The sequence below is a fragment of the Boleophthalmus pectinirostris genome, unplaced genomic scaffold, assembly GCF_026225935.1.
Source record: "Boleophthalmus pectinirostris isolate CB_2022bp ecotype Guang Dong unplaced genomic scaffold, ASM2622593v1 HiC_scaffold_18, whole genome shotgun sequence".
Classification (NCBI taxonomy): domain Eukaryota; kingdom Metazoa; phylum Chordata; class Actinopteri; order Gobiiformes; family Gobiidae; genus Boleophthalmus; species Boleophthalmus pectinirostris.
In genome coordinates this window covers 45,915,008-45,942,612 of record NW_026571133.1, presented here as the reverse complement: position 1 = coordinate 45,942,612, position 27,605 = coordinate 45,915,008, and the positions used below count along the sequence as shown (strand labels likewise).

Sequence of the window (27,605 nt, the reverse complement as noted above, 5' to 3'; positions counted from 1 at the left end):
TACCAGTGTTGAGCCTTCAACACTTTGGAAAGTGTAGTTTTAACACATTCTAGTGTGGACCCATATGACACAGTAAAAGTGTTCAGATTGGCAATATATGAGTTGGATTGACAGTCTTGAATTTGCTGAACAGAGACACACCAGTCTGATTCTGGTATCAGATATCAGCGTCGATACTCAAAAATGAGCAGGATCGGATTTTTGCTTCCAAATATCTTTTCAGTTGATTTATGTAACATTTGTTGTAGTTGGTCCAAAAAGTGTCACAATGTTTGAACTTTTATTCACACAAAGTTGTTCATTAGTTATTTGAAGGATGCATACACCTCCCTAACACATTTGGATCCGTTTTGTCTCATTTTATTTTTATTTGAAGGAAATAAATGCTGTTTTGAGTCTCTGCCTTGGGATCAGTTGCTATCGGGTTTTGGCAGATACTTAAAGCTACAGTATTGGAATTGGTATCGGAAAAAGTTAGATTGATGCATTCTTTTAAAAAATAATAATATTTAAAACAGTTTGAGGTAAGTGGATGGTAATAATAACAAAAATCAAAAATACTAAAGGGTGACTTAGAGATGACAGCAGCGGCAAAACTTATTTCTCAAGATATGGAAACACTTCTTTGATTATATGGAAAACCACAGAGGACAATTACTAAGCTCAACAAACTAATGTATTATTATTATTATTATTGTTATTATTATTATCATTATTATTATTATTATTTTTTTTTTATGTAGGTATGTATATTCATGTATACCTATGTACATGTACGATGTGATATGAATAGGTGTGTATATATATATATATGTATATATACATGTATGCGGATGTATGTGTGTGTATATATGTGTGTGTGTGTATGTATATATATATATATTTATATTTATAGGTAGATGTGTTTGTGTGTATATTATATATGCCACGTAATGTATATATGTTGTGCTGTGTATATGCATATGCATATGTGTATGTGTGTCTATATATGTGTGTGTGTGCGTTTTTTTTTTTGTTTTTTTTTTTATGTATTATTTTTTTTATTTTTGTGTTCTCTGGAGACCTGTGGGGGGGGGGATGGTCACATTGTATTACTGTTAATTATATTATTTTTTTATTTTATTTTCTTCTTCTTCTTATGTGCACAAAAAGCAATAAAAAAAAAAAAAGAAAATCATAAATACTAAGTGAATTCATTCATTCATTTCATCTTACGTCTTACATCTGAATCACTGACTACTGTCTCCGTTCAGACACTTTCCCCAGCACCTTTTTGATTTTCCTATTCTAACCTGTGAAATATATGAGACAAGATTCAAGTGAATTCAAAGTATGGACCTTATTTATGTGAAAAGAAAGCGCTTTAAAGTCTGGACTTCTTTTGGCCTTGAGTGTTTTGTGACAGAGGAGACGCGGGGTTAGGATTGGCTCAGGGCTTTGGACCATCATTAGACTTGTGCTTTGATCCAGTGCATTATGTAAGGAGAGCGCCTGACAGCTCACGCTCTACTTACACAACCTCAGATCATTAGTTTAAATCACTGTTTAAGTAGGATGTCCTGGAATCAAAGGCATTTTAAAGTATAGGATTGGATTTGGAGAAAACAGCAGATCCACAGATTATCCTCCTCCAAGCAGTGCACTCTTAGTGGACAGTGGCCAATGTTTTACACTGGAACTCAATGCTAAATCAACTTTTTATGCTACTTAACTGTGTTTATGTTGTTGTAAGCATTAGGCCTCATTCGTGAAATGTTCTTAGGAATAAATTTGAACATTTTTGGCATTCACACACATTTTTGGCATTCACATTCATTTTCTTGACTGAAAATGTTCTTCAGGACGAACAAATCCTACAAACAATTAGGAGCACTCGTGAGAACAAAAATTCAGCTGTTTTAGAATATTATTACTCTCATAATGCAACAAAAATTTTTTATTCCTCCATGACTGTAAGTTATATATTTTTTAAAATTATTTCCTCCAATAAAATGTATGAGTTGTTTTCTAGAATCTGTGTGTGTTGGGTGTGACAGACTTTGTCCAGGCTACAGTGAGCCTCAGTCTGTCCCAGCCCCAGTGCCTCCATATGGACCTCTGTCTGTCACAGCCCTGAGCCTGGTCAATGCGCTGGGCACCACCACTCCCCCACTCAACACCCCCATGCTCCCCATGACCAGAGCGCCCTATTATGTACCACCCCACCCCAGGCGCCCTCCCTCGCTATTTACCACGGGTCTGAGATTCTGGAAAGCCAATAAATACGATAAAAGCACCTCCTTATTTCAATAAGTTTATAACTTAACTTCCCTGAGTGTGTCATGTGAGTTTGAACATTTGAAATCTCCTCTGAATCTGTAAAACAGTTGTAGTCTGTAGACACTCCACCTGTCCTCCTCACTCTCTCCCTCGCACTTTCACATGTTGTAATACCAGACATATTTGGAAGTTCAGAGGGCGTTTCTAACCAAATACTTTATTTTTTTTTTTTTTTTTTTCCGTAAATGAAATGTAAATGAGAGTGGAGGTGTTTGTAGATGGGCGTTGGTAAATTCAGCACAACTGTCACTTAAGAAGAAATTCGGCTGTGTGAAAACACTTTGTGAATGTGGGACACAGTTCTCTCAGCATCTTCTTAAAGTGGAAGTAACAAACTTTTTTTTTAAATGAGATGATTCATGAATGAGGCCCACTGTCTACTGTTCCTGGTCATTTTTTGGTCATTTTAGTGCAAACTATGTACATTTACTGCTTTCTGGTGTGTCCTGGCTCCATTTCAAGTAGGTGGTGACATCACAAACACCTGGCTGCAGGGGCGGAGTTTGAAGTGTGGATACCTGTTAGACCAATCACACTTCCTTATATCTCCAGATCCAGACCCCTCCCCCTCCTCACTCTCCCCTTTAGTCCTCCAGACCCCGCCCCTCCTCCCCCTCATTCTCCCCTTTAGCCCTCCAGACCCCGCCCTCCTCCCCTTCACTCTCCCCTTTAGTCCTCCAGACCCCCCCCTCCTCCCCTTCACTCTCCCCTTTAGCCCTCCAGACCCCGCCCCTCCTCCCCTTCACTCTCCCCTTTAGTCCTCCAGACCCCGCCCCTCCTCTCCCCCTCACTCTCCCCTTTAGCCCTCCAGACCCCGCCCCTCCTCCCCCCTCACTCTCCCCTTTAGTCCTCCAGACCCCGCCCCTCCTCCCCCTCACTCTCCCCTTTAGCCCTCCAGACCCGCATCTCCTGCCTTCTCACTCTCACCGTTATTCCTCCAGACTCCGCCCCTCCTCCCCCTCACTCTCCCCTTTAGCCCTCCAGACCCCGCCCTCCTCCCCCTCACTCTCCCCTTTAGCCCTCCAGACATCGCCCCTCCTGCCCCCTCACTCTCCCCTTTAGTCCCCCAAACCCCGCCCCTCCTGCCCCCTCACTCTCCCCTTTAGCCCTCCAGACATCGCCCCTCCTCCCCCCTCACTCTCCCCTTTAGCCCTCCAGACATCGCCCCTCCTGCCCTCTCACTCTCCCCTTTAGTCCTCCAGGTGCTGCTCGGTTTAGCGGCTCTGTTTGAAATGTGGTTTGGGGCAAATTAGAGGAAGCGTTTTATACTTGGGAGTCAAACCAACCCACTTGATGTGAGGCTGAAGTGCTACACAAAGTCACCATGACATTCAGTGTAACATGCACATTTGTTCAGTCAGTCTGGTACTCAAATAATAAGTGCATGGGGTAGTACAAAAAACAGTGTCTACTGGCTCTGCTGCCTCCGTGTAGTTTAGACTTCCACAGACAGTTTCCTAAAGCCTCGTGGTTTTCTTAAAGTGAATGCTCCTGGATATTGAAAAGAGCTGTAGTCATTAGATGAATTAGCTCGACTTTAGTCCTCAGACACAAGAGAACTCTCCAGTGAGACTGAAAGGGAAATTGGGTTTTCAGTGATGAGTCAAAAATAATCATGACCAGATAATAAAATAATCTTCACAAACCTATTTGACCATCATTATCATTATCATTATACACGGGTCTGGTCAAGTGGTAACGGAGGGAAACAGGGTCAGATTTTTGACATTCAAATGTCTCTTATTCAGAAACTAGAGGGACTATTGAAATAAGTAAAGTATCAGAATGTAGGAAAGAGTTACACTCCAACAGGGTCAAGTTAAACCTGTGAGATTCTTTCAAGTTGTTGATAAAAAATTTAAAAACTCATGTTGGTAACGGAGGGAATGAAATATGCAGCACATTTTGGGCAATAAATCCAAACAGTGATAACTCTTGGTTCTCACTTCCATATCCTTAACAAACTGGTTTGAATATTTGCTTCATATAGTTTTCTACCATACGGTACAAGATTAGGTTGAAAAACCTCTTACTTTTTGACTCAGGAGATTTTTTATTAAGAAAGGTCATGGTAACAGAGGGAAAAGTAACGGAGGGAAAATTGTGCAAACAAGTAGAAGGTGCAGGATTTTACATCATTTGTCGCTTTTTTCTTCCGAATACTTTAATATTACTTCAAAATGAAAGGAAACTATTTCTATAAAATATGTCAGTCCTTCCAAGCTAATTTTTATCATTTTAAATACTTTTTTTTTTGAAAAATCATGTCCCTTCATCAACAGTTCAAAGATGGAATAACACAAGATATGATGAAATACATCCATTTATTGACATGATTTTCAGGTCTTTGAAATTTGGGAAATAATTTTTGTTCAATGTTTCATACATGGTCTGTTTAAAATGTATGTAACTTTAGAACCAAAAATGGTACAGAAAGAAGGTCAACAGTTTCATAAACTAGAGTACGTATGTATCTGTTCAATACATTTTTATATCAGATGCATTCACTTGAAATTTTGGCCTTGTTGTTTACTTCTGCTTGACCGGGACCACATACATACTCTAAAATAGAAAAGACTGCTTATAACAAGGCAGCATTAACAAATCAAAATAAAGACAAAAAAGTTAAATTTGTAATTTGCATCAATGCCCTAAAATATCCTCTAGAAGCCCCAGTCAGTATGTTGCAAGTTTTTTTTAAACAGTTTGCAGTCATCCAAAGTTCTTCCTCATTTATCTTCTGCATTTAGAGCTTCCTCACTATTCACCAAGATGAGTTTATAAGCCTCTGAGGTAATAAGTAATAGTAAGTCAGGCTGACAATAACTAACATGCTAATGTGCACTACCTGATTGTTGGACAAGAAAACATTTTAGAATTAGATGCAGACAGTACACAGTGGTCTTATACAATATACCTGTACTGGGGCAAGCCAAAGGCAAAGACAAATTTGGTAAAGGACCCTTATGTCACTCATTACTCATTACTTAAGGCCACACACACTACAGGATTTATCGATCTTAAATGATTTTTAAATGTACAACTAGGACTGGGATCATTAAGAAGTCGACATACCTCAATACACACACTACGATATGATACGTATACAGTGCACTTTTGATTCAATTATGATATATTTCAAAACAATTCAATATGGTTCAATAAAGAATAAAGGCTAAATCATGGCTGTGATACTAAAAGTCTTTGTTAAACCACTTCTAGTGCAAAGTTCATATGAAACACAAACATTTTAATCAACAAAACAGTGAAAATGTCAAATGTGTCGCATAAACGAGTTTCTTTCTCCCTCTGAACAAGCAACAAAACTGTAGTTCTGTAACAAAATAATTGACTAAAATACACCAAACTAAAATACTCTCGGCGATATATATCAATACAGCGGGCCTCAATATCAATACTGTATCATTACATTAAACAATACGATATATCGGTATTTTTGCACACTCCTACGTATGACAGACATGAGGAGAATCTTATGAGACTTCAAATCTCTGATCGTAAAGAGTTCAGTGGGATCTGTCTGCAGACCACAGGATATAAAGTTGTGAGTGTGATCATGTCAGATGTTTCCTGTCTACAGTAAAACCAGTCGCTCTGAGACTCTGTTCAAGTGTTCAAAGATCAGACTCTGCACTTCTAGTTTAGTTACAAGTCAAAACTGTGTTATTATTATTTGTGCAGGTCTCAGCAGGTCACATTTCAATCTCAAATGTTAATACTCCAAGATATGTTTAAAATGTCAACTCTGAACAAAACTGTGGTTTTAAAACTTAAATCCCAAACTGAATCACAGTTGGCTCTGTTCACACTTACACCACAAACCAGGAAGACGTTTGGAAACATGCAACAACAACTTCCAGTGTAGTTCCTGACACTGGACTCACCGACCGACCGTGATCAAACCCACTGAAGTAAATGTGATCAACGGGAAAAAAAATGTTGTGACAAAAAGCGCACACCACAGACACGAAGAGAATCTTAAAATCTCTGATTGCAAAGATGAGAGCGAGATCTGTCTGCAGACCACAGGATATAAAGTTGTGAGCGCGATCATGTGAAAAGATCAGACTCTGCACTTCTAATTTAGATACAAGTCAAAAACTGTGTGATTATTATTTGTGAAATGTGGTGCAAAACTTCAGATACAGGAATTTTAAAGCATGGTCACAATGGCTAATCTGCAGCTTCACCTCGTGACGCTCTGTTTTATTGTCTGTTATCGTAGCGTTTCTGATGTTTGGTGGTTATGATCTGACAGAGCAGCTCAGAGTCACACTGACACCCAGTGTTGGGGAGTAACAGATTACATGTACAGGAGTTATGTAATCAGAGTACAAACTATGAGTAACTGTATTCAGTTACAGTTACTGTTTCAGTGAGTGGTAATTGGATTACAGATACTTTGTTGAAATAAATGGATTACATGGTGGTATTTTCCTGTTTTCCTGTTTTCCCATTTTGGGCTATATTTCCCCCCCCTTTTTTTTTTTTTTTTTGGTAATTCCACTCATTGCCAGAAACTAAACCAGGCCTAAACTAGATGTAAACTAGATCTAAACTAGATCTAAACCAGGACTAAACCAGGACTAACTCAGGTCTCAACTAGATCTAAACCAGGTCTAAAACCAGGTCTAAACTAGATGTAAACTAGATGTAAACTAGATCTAAACCAGGTCTAAACCAGGACTAAACCAGGCCTAAAACAGGATTTAACGGGACTAAACCATGCTACACGGTTGTGTCTCCTCCTCTTCTATCTATAATATTTTTAATTTGGTAAAGTAAAGTCTGGGCTTTTTATTTTCTTTTAACAGACAAAACATCTTATGTTACGATATCCTCGTCTTTGCTGCTCTACAGCAAACCAAGTAATCCAAAGTATTCAGATTACATTACTCACTTTAAGTAATTTAATGGATTATGCTACAAACTACATTTTGGGGTATGTAATCTGTAATCTGTAGGGGAATACATTTTAGAAGTAACCTTCCCAACACTGCTGACACCACACATGAGGAGGACAGCAACTTCACAATCACGCTCTAAGACACAAAGTCAGGTCACGCCTCCACAAACTCAGGGAGAAGCAAATCGCAGCCTGAATCAGGTATAATTCTCCTGTAGAGTGTGTGCCAGCCTTTATCTGCTAAAAAATCCTTCCTTAGAAGTAAGACATTAATGGTGATGAAGAGGAAGAAATGGAGAGTCTGTGGAGGCTTGGTTCTGCTGCTGCGGTTTAGATTAGTCAAAGGAGGATGCCAGTCGGTCTAATGAGATGTATTAAGGGTCATTTGCGAGCGTGACAGCAAAACACACATGTACGGGGAGATGGGAGGGGGGCGGGGGTGAAACAGGCAGGCTTGTAATGAGGATTGGCACATGGAGAGAGAGCCCACATCCCCAGACCTCACGGCTCCGCTCACAGCCCTGTGCAGAAGACCAGAGCAGGCTTTGGGGATCAGTGTCAAAGCTGCTCTCCCACAGCACCCGAGGGAGAAAGGCCTGCGCCGTAATACGCATCATTAGAATACCGAAGCTGGGGCGCAAACTGTCAGAAAGTGAAGAGAGGAATTAGATTGTAAAGCTCAGAAATGGTGAAAGATCTTTGGGCTAAAAGAGTTACCCCAATCCAATTGGACGTGAATGATTTCAAGGTCCTGTATTACACAACCTGACTCTGGTGAGCTGTAAATTATACTATAACATTACGTTAGTTTCATTCACACACGTTTGAGTAACTCTTTATTATTAGTCTACATCTCCAAAGCTCTAAATGCTCAGTTCCACCTTGTGATGTCATGAAGTGGTAGGTTTCAAGTGAACAGCTCCTTTTACCTTTAGTTCAGTAAAGATGGGAAATGCCAGAACTGAAATGATCCAATGATTCTAGTGAAAACACAGTGGAGCACTTCCTGTATTACCACATGACATCACAAGGTGGAGTATTTTCAGTTTGAGTGTTTTTTGTTTGTTTTATTGTGTAAATGAAACCAAATACAACTCCAGATATACAAGTATTTTGGATGAGGAAACATAACAAGGGCTGGGCAAAAATTAAAAGTATTAATTGCATTAATCGCATGAGTTCCTGTGATTAATCATGATTAATCACATGTTATGCACGAAACCCACTGATGAATTCAAAAGTACTGCATAGTAACTTTTTATTGGAAATATAAACGAAAGTGCCACATGTGTTGTGTAAACAGCATTTCTTTATCCAGGAGCAGAGCACGAGTCTGTAAAGTCCATGTTTATATTTCTTCCTTTGGAGAATCACTCAAAAAAGCACCACTGCACCACAGTGCAGTTTGTCAATTCCTACAATTTGACTTAAGTACACTTCATGTGATCAGCAGCAGTAAAATAAAGTGTTCAGTGTAAATCTCAACTGAAAAAATCTAATCAAATCAAAACTGAAATGTATTTCCACTGTCAGGGCGTTAATGTTTCCTGTTTGATATAAAAATGAGAATCTCAGTGAAAAACAGTAACAGAAAACAAAACACACAACCAGAAAACACTCTCAGTGCAGTTTGTCAACTCAGGAGTGACTTATATATGTTTTTTCTTCTTCATTACTCATTTTTTGCCTGGTGCAATTTATACTCTGGAGTGATTTATAATCCAAAAAAATACAGTAGATATTCTGAGACTATGGAGACTATATGTTGTGCCTTCATACCTTGAATTATTTATTTATTTTTTTATGTTTAAATAAACCAACTGTAACTGTAACTTAACTCTAAGGCTAAGTTCCTTTTTTTTTTTTTTTAAACAAGAATGTTCTGGAATAGGGCCAAATGTCAATCTGCAATGTACTTCAACAATACAAAAATTCACTTTATCAATTCAAAGCCCTCAGTTATTTCACTACAGAGCAGAGCTCTTACAGGCTCTTTGGCCTACACCCACCCACACACCTACACACACACACACACACACACACACACACACACACACACACACACCTACACACACACACACACACACACACACACACACACACACCTACACACACACACACACACACACACACACACACACACACACACACACACACACACACACACACACACACACACACACACACACCTACACACACACACACACACACACACTACACACACACACACACACACACCTACACACACACACACACACACACACACACACACACACACACACACACACACACACACACACACACACACTACACACACACACACACACCTACACACACACACACACACACACACACACTACACACCACACCCACACACCTACACACACACACACACACACTACACACACACACACACACACACACTACACACACACACACACACACACACACTACACACACACACACACACCTACACACACCACACACACACACACACACACACACACACACACACACACACACACACACTACACACACACACACACACACACACACACACACACACACACACACACACTACACACACACACACACACACACACACACACACACACACACACACACACTACACACACACACACACACACACACACACACACACACACACACACACACACACACACACACACACACACACACACACACACACACTACACACACACACACACACACACACACACGCCTACACACACACACACACACACACACACACGCGCACACACACACACACACATTTGCTCTCTCTCTCTACACTCTCATTTGCATAAAAAGTTTTGTGGCAGAAATAATACGCACAGTTTCCAATATCTTACAAATGGATTGATAAATGAGCCACACTGTCAGAAAGACAAGCTGTAAAACTGGACTAAAGCTGTTTAAATCCTTGTCTTCACCACAAAACTAATGACAAAAAGTAGAAAAATCTTCCATCAGAAACACAGAAATGAAATCACCCCACAGCAGGAAGACAACACGCTAAGAAAATGTAACAAAGAAACGGAGGATTTTAGATATATACGACAAAAATAGTGGTAAAAATAAGCCTGGGATCAGAAAGAGTTTGGTAATGCGGGAGAGGAGTGGAAAACAGATGAAACCAGTGAGGGGCTCTGCTGTGGAGGATAATGAGCCAGACCCAAGCAGCTCCACACAAGAAAAATGTCTTTATATCACAAGAAAACCTGCTCCACTGGAAACCGCACGAGCACATGGAGCAGAGAGAAAAGACGAGAAGAATACAGCGTCTCCAGGGTCTGCGCACACTGACAATACAACACTGCATTTGCACAAATGACAAAGGCTAAACATGCTGCACTCTCATACACTCTAAGACTAATAAACAAGACTTTTAAACCAGTCTGTTTTTGGACATTTGGAACATACAACATACAACATACAAGCAAGTGTATACTTGTAGTTGTGTGTGTATGTAATATATATATATATATATATATATATATATATATATATATATATATATATATATATATATATATATATATATATATATATATATATATTTATATATATATATATATATATATATATATTTATATATATATATATATTATATATTATATATATACTGATCAGAGGCTCCTGAAAATGTGTTTAAATACATGTGCGTGGTGTCACCTCTAGGGGTGTAACGGTACAAAAATCATGGTTCAGTACGTACCTCGGTTTTTAAGGTTACGGTTTGGTGCATTTTTGGTACAATTTGGGAACAAAATGTAAAACCAATTGCATTTTTTTTTAACATTATACAAATGGGAAAATAAAATAAATGCAAAGTGCTGCTTGGTAATACTAATAGGTTAAATAAAATATTCTTAAAACAAATGTATGAAATATTATGAAAATAAATTCCTTGTAAACAGTAACAAAACAAAATAAAAAAAAAGCACAGCACTAACAGTTCCAGCATCAACTTTACTCAATCTTCAGATTTTTGGGTAGAAAAAACAACTTGTCCACAGTGTCTGCAGTAAGTGCACATCTGCTGCTGTTACAATGTTCCCAGAGGTTGAAAATACACTTTCATTAGGGACTGAGGTCACGGGTATTGGGGGGGGGGGGGTTTGTGAGGATTCTGTCAAGGCGGGGGGCAACTGTTGTCAAGGCGGCCCCCCTAACTATAAAGCACTGTGGGAAACACTGCCCCAATCATGGACGAGTTCCCTCATAAATATTAAAGAGCCGAGCCTCCGTGTAGCTGCACATGTAGTGGCAGAATGTAAACACACACTAATTGCGTGAATTCACTTGTGCACTGCCCTGCACCGAACCCAACGTCCCGGCACGAATACATGTACTGTTACAGCCCTAATCACCATAGAAACTTCTGAACATTTCATCATAAACCCTCATTCCAAGTTTGCTAAATAACAAACACTGCAAGGCAAAAAATGCACTCTTTTCCAACAGCTGTGTGTGTGTGCTAAATACTTCTGTGCCATAAAGGTTGTGTGTTTCATATAGAGAGTGTCTTAGCTTCACTGTCTTGTTTGTGTCTGTGTATGTCAGAGGAATTGGCTAATTGTATTTTCATAGTTGTTTTTTCTCATTCACTGTGATTAGAGCTGCGTTTGTATGACTGAGACATGATGCTCATAAAACACCACTTCAGCGGTCCACCACAACCTTCTTTGTCTCATCCATCACAGCAGCAGCAGACCCAGCCCCCTCAGCCTCTCTGTCGCTCACACATTTGCTAGACGTGCAGTAAGTAGAGGGACTCACGCTGTAGAGGATGTCCACCCAGCCCTCCATGGTGATGCACTGGAAGACGGTGAGCACGGCGAACAGGATGTTGTCGAAGTTGGTGATGCCGAAGTTGGGTCCGATCCAGTACTTTCTGCACTCGGTCCCGTTTGGACAGAGGCGGGCGGGGGGCTCCAGGCCACACGGCCAGTCTGCAGCTCGCTCGCCTGGACACAGAGGACAGACGGGGACAGTCAAGAGGACGGTATTCTACAACATACTGTGTGTCAGAAAAAACTTCCCTAGCCCTATAAAACCTGACACATGAAATAATAATTCAGATTCTTTGATATTTAACTCTTTACTTAAAAATAAATACATAATAATGATCATTTTGATCATTTTATAAATAAAAAAATTATCATATTTGATACGTTAGGCCTTCATGGCCATTTTATAGAACTCAACCATGTTTATTTTGGGACCAAACATAATTCTCTTTGATGCATTTAGAACTCAGAGAAAAGTTATTTTGTGTGCGAAACTTGAAGAGGGTCCGGTCAAACAGAAGTAAACAACAAGGCCAAAAATTCAAGTTAATGCATCTGATATAAAAATGTATTGAACAGATACATATGTACTCTAGTTTATGAAACTGTTGACCTTTTTTCTGTACCATTTTTGGTTCTAAAGTTCCATACGTTTTAAACAGACCATGTATGAAACATGGAACAAAAATTATTTCCCAAATTTCAAAGACCTGCAAATCATGTAAATAAATGTTTGTATTTCATCATATCTTGTGTTATTCCATCTTTGAACTGTTGATGAAGGTACATGATTTTTTATTTTTTTTTTATGTATTTAAAATTATAAAAATTAGCTTGAAAGGACTGACATATTTTATAAATAGTTACCTTTCATTTTGAAGTAATATTAAAGTATTGGGAAGAAAAAAGCTCATTAATCAAAAAGTAAGAGGTTTTTCAACCTAATCTTGTACCATATGGTAGAAAACTATATGAAGCAAATATTCAAACCAGTTTGTTAAGGATATGGAAGTGAGAACCAAGAGTTATCACTGTTTGGATTTATTGCCCAAAAAGTGCTGCATATTTCATTCCCTCCGTTACCGACATGAGTTTTTTAAATTTTTTGTCAACAACTTGAAAGAATATCACAGGTTTAACTTGACCCTGTTGGAGTGTAACTCTTTCCTACATTCTGATACTTTACTTATTTCAATAGTCCCTCTAGTTTCTGAATAAGAGACATTTGAATGTCAAAAATCTGACCCCGTTTCCCTCCGTTACTGCTTGACTGAACCCAGAGACAGGACAGACCATTACACCATTCATTTATATACAAGTCATGTAAAGATCAAAATTCCACCATTATGCAATACTACTACTACTACTACTACTACTACTACTACTACTACTACTACTACTACTACTACTACTACTACTACTACTACTACTACTACTACTACTACTACTACTACTACTACTACTACTACTACTACTACTACTACTACTACTACTACTACTACTACTACTACTACTACTACTACTACTACTACTACTACTACTACTACTACTAATAATAATAATAATAATAACAATAATAACAAAAACAATAACAACTGAAAACATATTTTTAAGGTGACATCTTGGTTATGAAATACTAAAAATAGTGACGTTAAATTTGCATGGAATTACATGAATTATGCAGATTGCATCATAAAATACAATATAGTGATGGATGAGGACTGACAATTTTAACCAGATTTTTCTACAAAATAAAAATAAAAATATGAAGACTTCATAGATTAATCTAAGAAAGTAAATGTTCATATTGAAGAATCACTATGAATATTTAGGCAATTCTTACACTAATCTTTTCAAAATGTATAAAGTTGTTCCTCCAAAAACACAGAAAGTCATGCCCCCAGTGTATACAACAGGTTTTTCAGGGAAAAAAAAAAATGTATGTGGGTGGGGCAGAAGTCTCAGAATGTTGTGTATCAAATATGATACAAATGGCATTGCACTCTGAGTTTGTTATTGCTCTGCCTGAAATGTTGCACAGCATAACACACGTCCTGGAGGTAGAAATGGAAATCGAAAGTGAAACTATATTTTGGAACATTCTTCAAGGAGACAGATAAGTTTTATAAGGTGGAATATTCTAGCCAAAGGAACAACATTTCCATGGAAACAAGCAGAAGCAGGTCCTCCCCCAGGACAAATAAGAGTCAGGTTTGTGGAGATGCGAGTAAGGACGCATGTTTTTTAGTCCACTTTTAGTTTACTAATTGACATACAAAAAAGTATAAGAGGAAAATCTGTCTCATTATAGGCCAATCTCATATTCCCATTGATCCACCACATTCATACTAGACAAGTGAGTAACACTTTATAATAACTACACCTTATTTAGCCTTAATAAAGCATGAACAAACACTTAATTAATTATGAACAAAGACTTAATTAATAATGATTCACGCTTAGTAACTACTTAATTACTACCTTAATTAGCACTTGCACTTAATTTGCCTGTGCTGTAAATAGTTACTCATAATTATTTCATACTTAATTACTCATGGACTAACCATTTGAGCATTTATTAATCATTAGTAAACTATGAGAGAATGATTTACTAATAATGTAATGCAATGATAATTCAGGCAGCTGTTATCTGTTAGTTAAGTCTTTCTGAGAGCTTTTCTAAAGTGAAGACTAATTATGCTTTATTAAGCATTTACTAAGCGTGAATCATTGTTAATTAAATCTTTGTTCATTATTAATTAAGTCTTTGTTCATGCTTTATTAAGGCTAAGTAAGGTGTAGTTATTATAAAGTGTTACCGACAAGTGGAGTGAAGTGTCTTACCAAAGGACACAACAACAATATGCCTTAGAGCACAGGTCTCCAACTGTTATCCATTTTAGCGGTTGCAAGAAAACAAGTAAAGTTGGTAAGTCCATGGCAAGTTTCAGTGCCAGAGCTACAGGGCGGAGACTGACCAGGCCCAACTCTGTCCGGCTTCTGAGATCTGACCAGAGTGGACATTCTGGAGTTTGTCTGGAACATGATGACTCATCTGAAACGTGTCCGGACCGCCCCACACTTTGAGAATCACCGAACTGCTCCATCACAGCAACACAAACTCCACATTCTGTTCACAATGTTCTTATTATCCCTAAAGCCTGTCTCAGCACTCAAACCAGCGGCACAGTGGACACAGGGCTGACGCGGCATCTGTCAGCGGTCGCCCGGGTTGGATCTGTGCCACAGGAGCCATGATGGGTCTGCAGTCTGCTCCTGTCTGCTCCTGTCTGCTCCCTGACAGCTATACTCTCTACTCCTGCTGCCGACAACACACACACTCACCACCCGCACCACCGGCACTGCCCTGGGGCCCCGCGGCTCTTGACACGCTGCAGCTGTGTCATCCTCTTCATCAGTATTACCGGCCCAAATCCAAGTAATGAATCCATGATTTAAAAGTCCAGAAGTCCACCACCAGGGAGACGAGACAGAGCGCGCAGCCCAGAAGATCAGAGTGACTAATGGTTTTGGGTTTAAATCTAATAGGCAATGAGAGATAGACTATAAAACAGACTACTGGTACTTCAAAAAATATTACTCAAGTACAAATACAAAGCAGTGGTCCAAGAAATTAAAAGTAAAATTAAAATCTCATCTCATCTGATATAAAAATGTATTGAACAGATAGCATATGTACTCACCTTTTTTCTGTACCATTTTTGGTTCTAAAGTTCCATATGTTTTAAACAGACCATGTATGAAACATGGAACAAAAATTATTTCCCAAATTTCAAAGACCTGCAAATCATGTCAATAAATGGATGTATTTCATCATATCTTGTGTTATTCCATCTTTGAACTGTTGATGAAGGGACATGATTAAAAAAAAAAAAAAGTATTTAAAATGATAAAAATTTGCTTGGAAGGACTGACATATTTTATAGAAATAGTTTCCTTTCATTTTGAAGTAATATTAAAGTATTCAGAAGAAAAAAGTTGACAAATGATGTAAAATCCTGCACCTTCTACTTGTTTGCACAATTTTCCCTCCGTTACTTTTCCCTCCGTTACCATGACCTTTCTTAATAAAAAATCTCTTTACTCAAAAAGTAAGAGGTTTTTCAACCTAATCTTGTACCATATGGTAGAAAACTATATGAAGCAAATATTCAAACCAGTTTGTTAAGGATATGGAAGTGAGAACCAAGAGTTATCACTGTTTGGATTTATTGACCAAAAAGTGCTGCATATTTCATTCCCTCCGTTACTGACATGAGTTTATTCATTTTTTGTCAACAACTTGAAAGAATATCACAGGTTTAACTTGACCCTGTTGGAGTGTAACTCTTTCCTACATTCTGATACTTTACTTATTTCAATAGTCCCTCTAGTTTCTCAATAAGAGCTATTTGAATGTCAAAAATCTGCCCCTGTTTCCCTCCGTTACTGCTTGACCAGACCCATATCTGTATAATATGAATGACACTCATTTAACAAGAAACCAGTAGCACCTGATGAACTGCCCTTGTTCTGTTTCCTGTACACTTCCTGTTTGACTGGCAGCTCTGCTTTCAGTGTGTCGCCATGCACGGGAATTATTTCTGCATTTACACTTTTACACCAGTAATAAAACACATGCACTGGAAAACTACAGGTTTAATCCACTAAAGACTTACTACAGCCCTTTTAGCAACAGAAATACTCCAAACAAATGTAATACTTTAACTGACATGTCACCAGGAGTTTTTGCTGATCAGATTTCTGTTGTGCATATACAAAGACAGACCAATACAACGGTTGGCTGATACATAATATAATAAAATAAAATATATAAAGCTGTATTTGAACAGTTTATTGCAAAGAGATATCTGTACAAAACAGCTCTCTTAAAGGGTTGTGTTAAAAAAGAGCATTGAGTGTATATATAGTAAATTTCAATTACATCATTTATCTAAACTGGCCCTAAATATCATCGGTCATTGGTGGCTCTGGATTCCAAACAAAAAACCCATATCGGTTGATTTCTAGTAAACACAGAGCAGAAATAATTCTTGAGTTATCTGATTATTCTAGTCCTCTGATTTAGGCCAATGAGGTTCATTTGGTCTTCCAGTATTTTCTGTTATTAGGTTTTCTTTTCTCCAAGAGTTTGTTTTTCATCCCTGACAGTTTGGACTGTTCACTCGCGCTCTTCCTCACAGTGATCATATGATGTTGCTGTAAAGTGTCCCGTCAGCTGATTTAAACAGGTTTTGGTTTTCTGAAATAAGGAAACGTGCCCATGGGACTGTAAACCGGGACGAGGGGGCTTTATTACTCTCACACACCTGCGACTGCAGATGGTGCTGTCATCCTGCCTCCACCAGTAGGGAGACAGCCCCAAAACCTGTTAAATCAACTGAGCAACATCACGAGACTCTGAGGAAGAGTGCAGGGAATAGTTCAAACTGTCAGGAATGAAAACAAACTCTTGGTCTGAATAAAGAACCTAATCACATGGTCCTCAGATCTGTCCTGGCTGTGTGAATGTAGTTCAATTTCAGTTCAATTTCATTTCATGTATTCCGGGTCCATTTTTAAAACAGATAAGGACAGTGACAGAACAAAACAATAAACATTTATGTTTTTTAAGACAGCCATACCAGTGTCTCCACATGTTGGACTGATGACCTATTGCACTGAATCTTATATTTGTGAGTGGCATTATTATTTCATTGTCTGATTTGTTCAGTCTGCAAATAAAACTGTACATTAAAATTCTTAGTAGAGTTTGCAGAGTGTTCACTCAGGCAGTAACAAACATCAACATCTCTCATTGTGGCCTCCTCAAAAGCTCTCCTCCTCTAAAGTGTCATTAGGCACCTGTAGTCTTTGCAAACAGGCTTTTTTTTATCATTAATTTAGAGGTGGGCTGTATATAAATATAAAAAAAAAAAAAAAAATATATATATATATATATATATATATATATATATATATATATATACATATATATGTGTGTGTGTGTGTGTGTATATATATATTAGGGGTGTCAAATTATCGCGTTAATTGCGATTAATTAATTACAGTCATATTTAGCGCGTTAAGTTTTTTAATCGTGTTAATCTCTAACTTTATTGTTTCTGTATGCGAGTTGCTTTATTATAAAACCAGTTTTTATGTGTTGTTGGGACAACAACAACACACACACACACACAAAAACCACATTTAGACATTTTTTTATTTCGGTAATTCCTCTCATTGCCGGAAACCCACACAAAACGTGCGCAGTAAGAGCGATGTAAACGCCATGTTCACGTTGGCGGCGTCAGGCACAATGGACGAGGTGGAAGAGCCAGTAGAACAGAGGCAGCAGTGCACAGGTAAAAACACATTTGTGTCTTGGAAATGATTCTCCCGACGTGAAATATAAAAGAAAATAACAAATATAAAATCGCCTACAACTTAAATGTCACTGGTGAAAACAACCTGCATAGACTCATGATGTCTGCACTACTGTCCTATAGTGACCTGCCACATGAGGGGACACGCACACAAACACACACACAAACACACACAAACACACACACACACACCTTCATCATCGTCATTAACCTGAGAACGCGCGGACCACGTTTCCTTCCGTAGTTGCTGTGCGGACACCGACGTGCTCCCGTGAGCCGCGTGTGGATCGTGTTTTCTCGCGTACGCGGCGTAAACCGCGCTTCCTCCTGTGAGCCTCTAAACCAGAACTAACACCAAGACTAAAACCAGGATTTATCCAGTCCAGGACTAAACCAGGACTAAACCAGAACTAACACCAGGACTAAAACCAGGATTAATCCATTCCAGGACTAAACTAGGACTAAAGTAGGACTAAAGCAGGTCTAAACCAGGACTAAAACAAGGACTAAAACCAGTGATCTCATATATAAAGCATTTCTCTATCAATAATATTTTTAATATGGTTAAGGAAAGACTGGACTTTTTATTGTCTTTAAGTAGACAAAAGTTATGATGTTCAGATTTCCTCGTCTTTGCTACTTTACAGCAAACAGTTTCTTATTCATGGAGACTTGGGCTCAACAGCCAATTTGAAGAGATTTGTTAAACAATAAATGACTTTATAAAGTCACTTTTTTAAATCTATATCAGTCTTTTCATCTGCCACAATAATGTAATAATGAATTTAAATGAAAATACCTCAAATTGAAGGCTTTTCTCAGCAATTTTTAGGTGAGATTAAAATGAGATTAATTAGATTAATTAATTACAGATCATAATTAATTAATCTCTCAATTTTTTTAATCGCATGACAGCACTAATATATATATATATATATATATATATATATATATATATATATATATATATATATATATATATATATATATATATATATATATATATATATATATTAGGGCCAGGCACGTTAACACGTTAACTTTGCGTTAACTAATTAAGTCATTAACGCCGACAATTATTTTAACGCCGTTAATGCAGTTTTTATTATTTATTTATTTATTTTATTGTAAACGTCTGTTTCTCACTGGCTTTTATTTTGAAAAAGTCCACCGTGAGCGTTTCTTTAAGTTTGACGTCTTTTCTTGAGACTTTTTTCACTTTTTTCTGACCACGTGAGATGCAACATGTCCGAGCCTCCACGAGCCGCGGGCCCGGCCGCGGGTTCGGCCACAGGCTCCGACTCCCATCGTGGCTCTGGCCGCGGACTCAGCCGCAGGTTTAGCCGCGGGCTCCGGCTCCGGCTGTGGACTCAGCCGCGGGCACCGGCTCTGAGCTGAGCTTATTTCTTTAGTTCAGTGCTGGAGTCACTGATTTACCCAGATACCACTGGAAGAAAAAATGTGATTGGTCCATTTCCATTCCATTATATTAACCCTTTGTTTCCTAAGAAATATCAGTCCAAGTTTATAACACTGATCTAGAAATTATTACTAGTGTAGTGTTCATTACTCACAGCATAAAAAATATTCAATAAATATATTAGTAGTACAAACGTCCATTCAATATTTTTTCTTGAGCCTTCCCTGAACACCTTGAAGACTCTGAGGTTCCCCTGTGAAAGAAATACTGTTTGCACAACAAATGTTTGGCTCTTTCATTTACATTTCCAATAAAAGTCGCTATACTCTACTTTTTAATTCATTAATCGGTTTTGCGTATAACATGCGATTAATCGCGATTAATCACTCGAACTCATGCGATTAATCGCGATTAAAAATTGTTATTTTTGCCCAGCCCTAATGTGTGAGTATATATATATATATATATATATATATATATATATATATATATATATATATATATATATATATATGCCATATCCGCAGTGATGACATGCACAAGATATTTAATTTTTGTTGTAACAGTCAACACAACACGACAGGCAGAAGTCAGGAAATCTCATGTGCTTATCTTCTTTGGTTGTGAGGATCATGACCAGACTCTTGGTTGTTTTATATTTTATCTCGTGTTCCACACTGTGAGCTGAACACATGTTAAATAGCTGCTGGAGACCAGCGGTGCTCAGACAAAAACAACCAAATCATCTGCATACATGAAATGATTCATAACAAGATTTCCAGCCACACAACCACTTTTACATGAAGTGAGTTCCACCTCTGCTAAAACAGCCGGAGATTCCCCAGAGCCTGGCACATTACATGACCTATCATGATGATTATAGACCTGCAGCTCGGAGCCCATTCACACCTCACTGCCATGGCTGATCACTCCAATCTCCTCCCAGCCCAGTGAGCACATTCTCTTCACTGTCTGACGACGAGATGTGTGGCAGCCTGACAGACCAAACCCAGGGCACATTGTTCAGATCCAGCTGTGTGGGATTACTGTCAGCACGCACATGTGGAGCGGCAGAGGGACCGACTCTGAGGAAGAACACTCATCACACACAAACTGTATCCATGTGACTCTGTCAATGTGGAGGGGAGGGATTTATGTCTTTAATATTGCTCTTGTCTTGTAACATTTAGTTGTTGTTACCTCATCGAAAACAGACATGGAGTTGTGTTTCCTTTCATTCACATGTGTTTGAGTAAAACATTACTAGTCTGTCTACATCTGCAAAGATCCAAATACATCACCCTGTGATGTCATGTAGTGGTACTTTTAACAGCTATAAGCCCGGAAGACGTTTGGAAACATGTAATGACAACTTCCATTGGGCTCTGTTCACCGCAGCAAGTCTGACAAAATCTAGGAAAAATGAGAAAATGTCCCAGTTTTCTTCATCTCCATGTCATTGTAGTGTTCTGTTATGTTCAGTTAATCAACAGTTCCAACCATCCCTCAGTCTTCATCATTTCTCCACTGACACACAACTCTGAGTGCACTGGTACATGTGACTAGAAGAGACGAGGCCAAACTCCAGATGATTCCAAAGAGCACATACGTCTGCAGTCTTCATTTTACCACTGATCACATTTACTTCAGTGGGTTTGATCACAGTCGGTCGGTGAGTCCAGTATCGGAAACTACACAGGAATTTATCATTTCATGTTTCCAAACGTCTTCCTGGTTTGTGACATAAGTGTGAATAGAGACTGTTTTTAGCCTGAACTTGATTACTCTACAGTACACTATAATAATTATCAGTTTAAAAATCATTTGTTCAGTAGAGAATAACACAGAAAGTTTACAATAACTTGTGGTGCACCGAGGAGTGAAGATATATGAGTGCGGCTACAACAATAGAAGACAAGAGTTTGACAATTCCAAGGCTACAAAAGATTCAAATGACTCATTCCAGTTTGAGAAAAGAACAGGACTTGTGACTGAGACAAAACACAACTACAGAAGCTTTTGTGAACTTCATCTTTGGATTTGTACTTAAAACAGGTTTTATTATTTATTTATTTTTTATTGTAAATGTCTGTATCCAGTGTTGGGGAGTAACAGATTACATGTACCAGAGTTACATAATCAGAGTACAAATTATGAGTAACTGTATTCAGTTACAGTTACTGTTTCAGTGAGTGGTAATTGGATTACAGTTACTTTGTTGAAATAAATGGATTACACGTTGGTTTTTCCTGTTTTTTCGGTAATTCCACTCATTGCCGGAAACTAAACCAGGTCTAAACTAGATCTAAGCCAGGACTAAACCAGGACTAAAACCAGGTCTAAACTAGAGCTAAACTAGATCTAAACCAGGTTTTAGTTTTCCTGGTTTAGTTCTGGTTTTAGATCTGGTTTAGTCTTGGTTTAGTCCTGGTTTACTTCTGGTTTTAGTCTTGGTTTAGTTCTGGTTTAGTCCTGGTTTTAGTCCTGGTTTTAGCCTTGGTTTAGTTCTGGTTTAGTCCTGGTTTTAGTCCTGGTTTTAGTCTTGGATTTAGTTCTGGTTTAGTCCTGGTTTAGTCTGGTTTTAGTCTTGGTTTAGTTCTGGTTTAGTCCTGGTTTTAGTCTGGTTTTAGTCTTGGATTTAGTCTGGTTTAGTTCTGGTTTAGTCCTGGTTTAGTCCTGGTTTAGTCCTGGTTTTAGTCCTGGTTTAGTCCTGGTTTAGTTCTGGTTTAGTTCTGGTTTTAGTTCTGGTTTAGTCCTGGTTTACTTCTGGTTTTAGTCTTGGTTTAGTTCTGGTTTAGTCCTGGTTTTAGTCTTGGATTTATTCCTGGTTTAGTCCTGGTTTTAGTCCTGGTTTAGTTCTGGTTTAGTTCTGGTTTTAGTTCTGTTTTAGTCCTGGTTTACTTCTGGTTTTGGTTTTGGTTTAGTTCTGGTTTAGTCCTGGTTTTAGTCTTGGATTTAGTCCTGGTTTAGTCCTGGTTTTAGTCCTGGTTTAGTCCTGGTTTTAGTTCTGGTTTTAGTCTTGGATTTAGTTCTGGTTTAGTTCTGGTTTAGTCCTGGTTTTAGTCCTGGTTTAGTTCTGGTTAAGTTCTGGTTTTAGTTCTGGTTTAGTCCTGGTTTACTTCTGGTTTTAGTCTTGGTTTAGTTCTGGTTTAGTCCTGGTTTTAGTTCTGGTTTTAGTCTTGGATTTAGTTCTGGTTTAGTCCTGGTTTAGTTCTGGTTAAGTTCTGGTTTTAGTTCTGGTTTAGTCCTGGTTTACTTCTGGTTTTAGTCCTGGTTTAGTCTTAGTTTTAGTCCTGGTTTAGTTCTGGTTTTAGTCCTGGTTTTAGTCCTGGTTTAGTCCTGGTTAAAGTCCTGGTTTTAGTCCTGGTTTAGTCCTGGTTTAGTTCTGGTTTTAGTCCTGGTTTAGTCCTAGTTTTAGACCTTCTTTAATCCTGGTTTTAGTCCTAGTTTAGACCTGGTTTTAGTCCCGGTTTAGTCCTGGTTTTAGACCTGGTTTAGTCCTTGTTTAATTCTGGTTTTAGTTCTGGTTTAGTCCTGGTTTAGTCCTGGTTTAGTTCTGGTTTTAGACCTGGTTTAGTCCTGGTTTTAGTCCTGGTTTAGTTCTAGTTTTAGACCTGGTTTAGTCCTGGTTTAGTTCTGGTTTAGTTCTGGTTTAATTCTGGTTGTAGTTCTGGTTTTAGTTTTGGTTTAGTTCTGGTTTAGTTCTGGTTTAGTCCTGGTTTCAGTTCTGGTTTTAGTCCTGGTTTTAGTCCTGGTTTAGTCCTTGTTTAGTCCTGGTTTTAGTCCTGGTTTAGTTCTGGTTTTAGTTCTGGTTTTAGTCCTGGTTTAGTCCTGGTTTTAGTTCTGGTTTTAGTCCTGGTTTTAGTTCTGGTTTAGTTCTGGTTTAGACCTGGTTTTAGTTCTGGCTTTAGTCCTGGTTTAGTTCTGGTTTTAGTTCTGGTTTAGTCCTGGTTTAGTCCTGGTTTAGTTCTGGTTTTAGACCTGGTTTAGTCCTGGTTTTAGACCTGGTTTTAGTTCTGGTTTTAGTCCTGGTTTAGTTCTGGTTTTAGTCCTGGTTTTAGTTCTGGTTTTAGTCCTGGTTTTAGTTCTGGTTTTAGTTCTGGTTTTAGTTCTGGTTTTAGTTCTGGTTTTAGTTCTGGTTTTAGTCCTGGTTTAGTCCTGGTTTTAGTCCTGGTTTAGTTCTGGTTTTAGTCCTGGTTTTAGTCCTGGGTTTAGTTCTGGTTTTAGTTCTGGTTTTAGTTCTGGTTTAGTCCTGGTTTAGTTCTGGTTTTGCCCAAAATGTGAAAACAGGAAAATCCCTCTGTGTAATCCATTTATTTGAAGAAAGTAACTGTAATCCAATGACCACTCACTGAAACAGTAACTGTAACTGAATCCAGTTACTCATCATTTGTACTCTGATTACGTAACTCCAGTACATGTAATCTGTTACTCCTGACACTGCTTATCTGTAACACTGCAGCACTTCTCATTTTTACTGCTGTTGATCACATTCACTTCACTTTTGAATTCAGTTCTTTAAGTCAGATTCCTCGTCTGTTGTTCTCACCGGTTTGGAGCTTGAAGCAGGTGGTGTGGAACTTGCCCACGTAGAACTCCACCCCGATGATGGCGAACATGACGATGGCGAAGAAGAGCAGCAGGCCGATCTGCAGCAGGGGCACCATGGCCTTCATGATGGACTTCAGCACCACCTGGAGGCCTGGAGGAGAGACACACGAATCACTCCATAGTCAACAAACATAATCAGAGAAAAAGAAGAAGAGTCTATATCATGTTTTTTTATAACACCAAACCAAAGTGCCCACTATTCACAGGGAAGTACAGGGTGTTGGAGAAACCGTGGCTGCCGAGACGCCCGTCATTACCATGTGTTTTGGGACTGTCATGTGATCCATAAACATTGGACAGAAATCAACAAAGCATTGCAAACTATTTTTAATGTGACCGTTCCACTCGACTTCAGAACCTGTACCTGAGCCTCAAAACCCTCTGCCATGGACACAGTCGATGGATAATCTCTGGAACATGCTTCTGGTGGCAGGAAAAAAGGCTATTACAAAAAAATGGATGACACAAACTGCACCATCAATCAAAGACTCATACGCTGGACAGGAAGTGCTGTAATATTATTTAAATTTAAATGTGATATAAAAACATTGGATGCAGTCTGTCAAATTTGTTTTCTCTCTATGTCATGTTCACAGTTTTGTGCAGTGTTGGGAAGGTGACTTTTCAAATGTAATCCCCTACAGATTACAGATTACATTCCCCAAAATGTAGTTTGTAACGGAATCCATTAAGTTACTTAAAGTGAGAAACGTAATCTGAATACTTTGGATTACTTGATTTGCTGTAGAGAAGCAAAGACGAGGAAATCATAACATAAGAAGTTTTGTCTGATAAAAGAAAATGAAAAGCCCAGACTTTACTTGACCGTGTTAAAAACATTATTGATAGAAGACGAGGAGACACGACCACGCGACATGGTTTAGTCCTGTTAAATCCTGTTTTAGTCCTGGTTTAGACCTAGTTTAGTCCTGGTTTACTGTAGACCTGGTTTAGTCCTGGTTTAGACCTAGTTTAGTCCTGGTTTAGTTCTGGTTTAGTCCTGGTTTAGTCCTGGTTTAGTTCTGGTTTAGTCCTGGTTTAGTCCTGGTTTAGTCATGGTTTAGACCTAGTTTAGTCCTGGTTTAGTCCTGGTTTAGACCTGGTTTAGTCCTGGTTTAGTCCTCATTTAGTCCTGGTTTAGTCCTGGTTTAGACCTGGTTTCGTGTCTGGCAATGAGTGGAATTACAGAAAAAAAAAAGGTAGATTTAGCCCAAAATGTAAAAACAGGAAAATACCGCCATGTAATCTATTTATTTCAACAAAGTAACTGTAATCCAATTACCACTCACTGAAACAGTAACTGTAACTGAATACAGTTACTCATAATTTGTACTCTGATTACGTAACTGTAATCTGTTACTCCCCAACACTGGTTTTGTGTTATGTGTTGTTTACCTTTTCATCAAAACTAAAGAAAAATAAAATATAAAAAAGAAAAAGAAGAGTCGCCTGCTTTCTCTCACACTGGGGTTAACTGTTCTTATTGATCCATTTACAATCAGGGGAGTTTTATTTCTATTTTTAGTACAATTTTATTTATTTTTAAAATCTCATCAGGGACGTTGTACAAACTAATAATAATGATAATGAAGGCACAAAATGTATCATTTATGATCGTATCAAAATAAATGGTCATGTTAAAGAAAAGCATGTGTTTAGTTTATAGTCGTGGTTTTACTTGTGAAGACGACTGATCTGGTCTTTTAGATATTTCTGTAAGATTTGATTTGTATATATATATTTTTTTTAAGTGCACCAAGTTCATACAAGTTTTGATATGATCATCTAAACTATTCCATAAGTCTGTGACACAAACGCTTTTGAGAGTGGTTTGAGAAAACTGTTTTTTAAAGTCCATTTGACCTCTCAGATTGTATTTGAATTTGTACAGAACAGTTTTTGAATGTTTTCTGGGAGCAGGTTGAGTTTGGCTTTAAATAAGATTTGGCATGATTTAAATGTTACCAAGTCCCCACATTTCAGTATCTAAGACTGGCAAAAAAGTGCATTTGTATATTCTCTATATCCGACTAAGTGAGCTATTTGCAGTGTTGGGAAGGTGACTTTTCAAATGTATTCCCCTACAGATTACAGATTACATACCCCAAAATGTAGTTTGTAATGTAATCCATTAAATTACTTAAAGTGAGTAACGTAATCTGAATACTTTGGATTACTTGATTTGCTGTAGAGAAACAAATACGAGGAAATCATAACAAAAGATGTTTTGTCTGATAAAAGAAAATGAAAAGCCCAGACTTTGCTTAACCGTATTAAAAATATTATTGATAGAAGAGGAGGAGACACGTCCATGCAGCATGATTTAGTCCTGTTAAATCCTGGTTTAGACCTGGTTTAGACCTGGTTTAGTCCTGGTTTCGACCTAGTTTCGACCTGGTTTAGTCCTGGTTTCGATCTAGTTTAGACCTGGTTTTAGACTTGGTTTAGTGTCTGGCAATGAGTGGAATTACCGAGAAAAAAAAGAAAAGTAGATATAGCCCCAAATATGAAAACAGGAAAATACCGCCATGTAATCCATTTATTTCAACAAAGTAACTGTAATCCAATTACCACTCATTAAAACAGTAACTGTAACTGAATACAGTTACTCATAATTTGTACTCTGATTACGTAACTCCGGTACATGTAATCTGTTACTCCCCAACACTGTTACTTTTATAAGAATTTCTCCAGATCTCTACACAGTCACTTAAATAGGATAATATAAAGAGTAAGGAGAAATTTGGATTTGTTCATCAAGGCTATAACTTTTGCAATTTTGGTTTTAATTTTTATCAATGTGTGGTTTCCAACAAAGTTCGTGATCAAGAGTTACACAAAGAAATGTGTGGTCAAGTTCTCTTTCTATGGTTACATTATCAGTTTTTATCTGGGTTGCGTCATTGTCTCATGCAACCGTGATCTAATTTCTGTGGCAATTTGCTGTTTTAGTGTGATTGGTCTAACAGGAATCCACACTTGAAACTCAGCTCCTGCAGCCAGGTGTTTGTATCAGCAACACCTGTCTTAATCAGGACAGTCTTTTGTGATGTCATGTAGTGCTTTTTACACATTTATGGTGGATTGCCATAATATTGTCATAATATTATCACCTGGGTTGATATACA

The 27,605-nt window shown here is 38.1% G+C and overlaps 1 protein-coding gene across 1 annotated transcript in view; it reads right to left on the bottom strand.

Annotated features, from left to right (window-relative positions):
- Positions 1-27,605, bottom strand: part of cacna1bb (calcium channel, voltage-dependent, N type, alpha 1B subunit, b) — a 397,100-nt gene that overhangs the window by 235,785 nt on the left and 133,710 nt on the right. Inside the window, exons 5-6 of the mRNA XM_055153227.1 lie at positions 24,416-24,568; positions 12,050-12,237 (exon numbers count right to left, since the gene is read on the bottom strand). Of these exons, the coding sequence (XP_055009202.1) occupies positions 12,050-12,237; positions 24,416-24,568 (341 nt within the window). The remainder of the gene's footprint in view (positions 1-12,049; positions 12,238-24,415; positions 24,569-27,605) is intronic.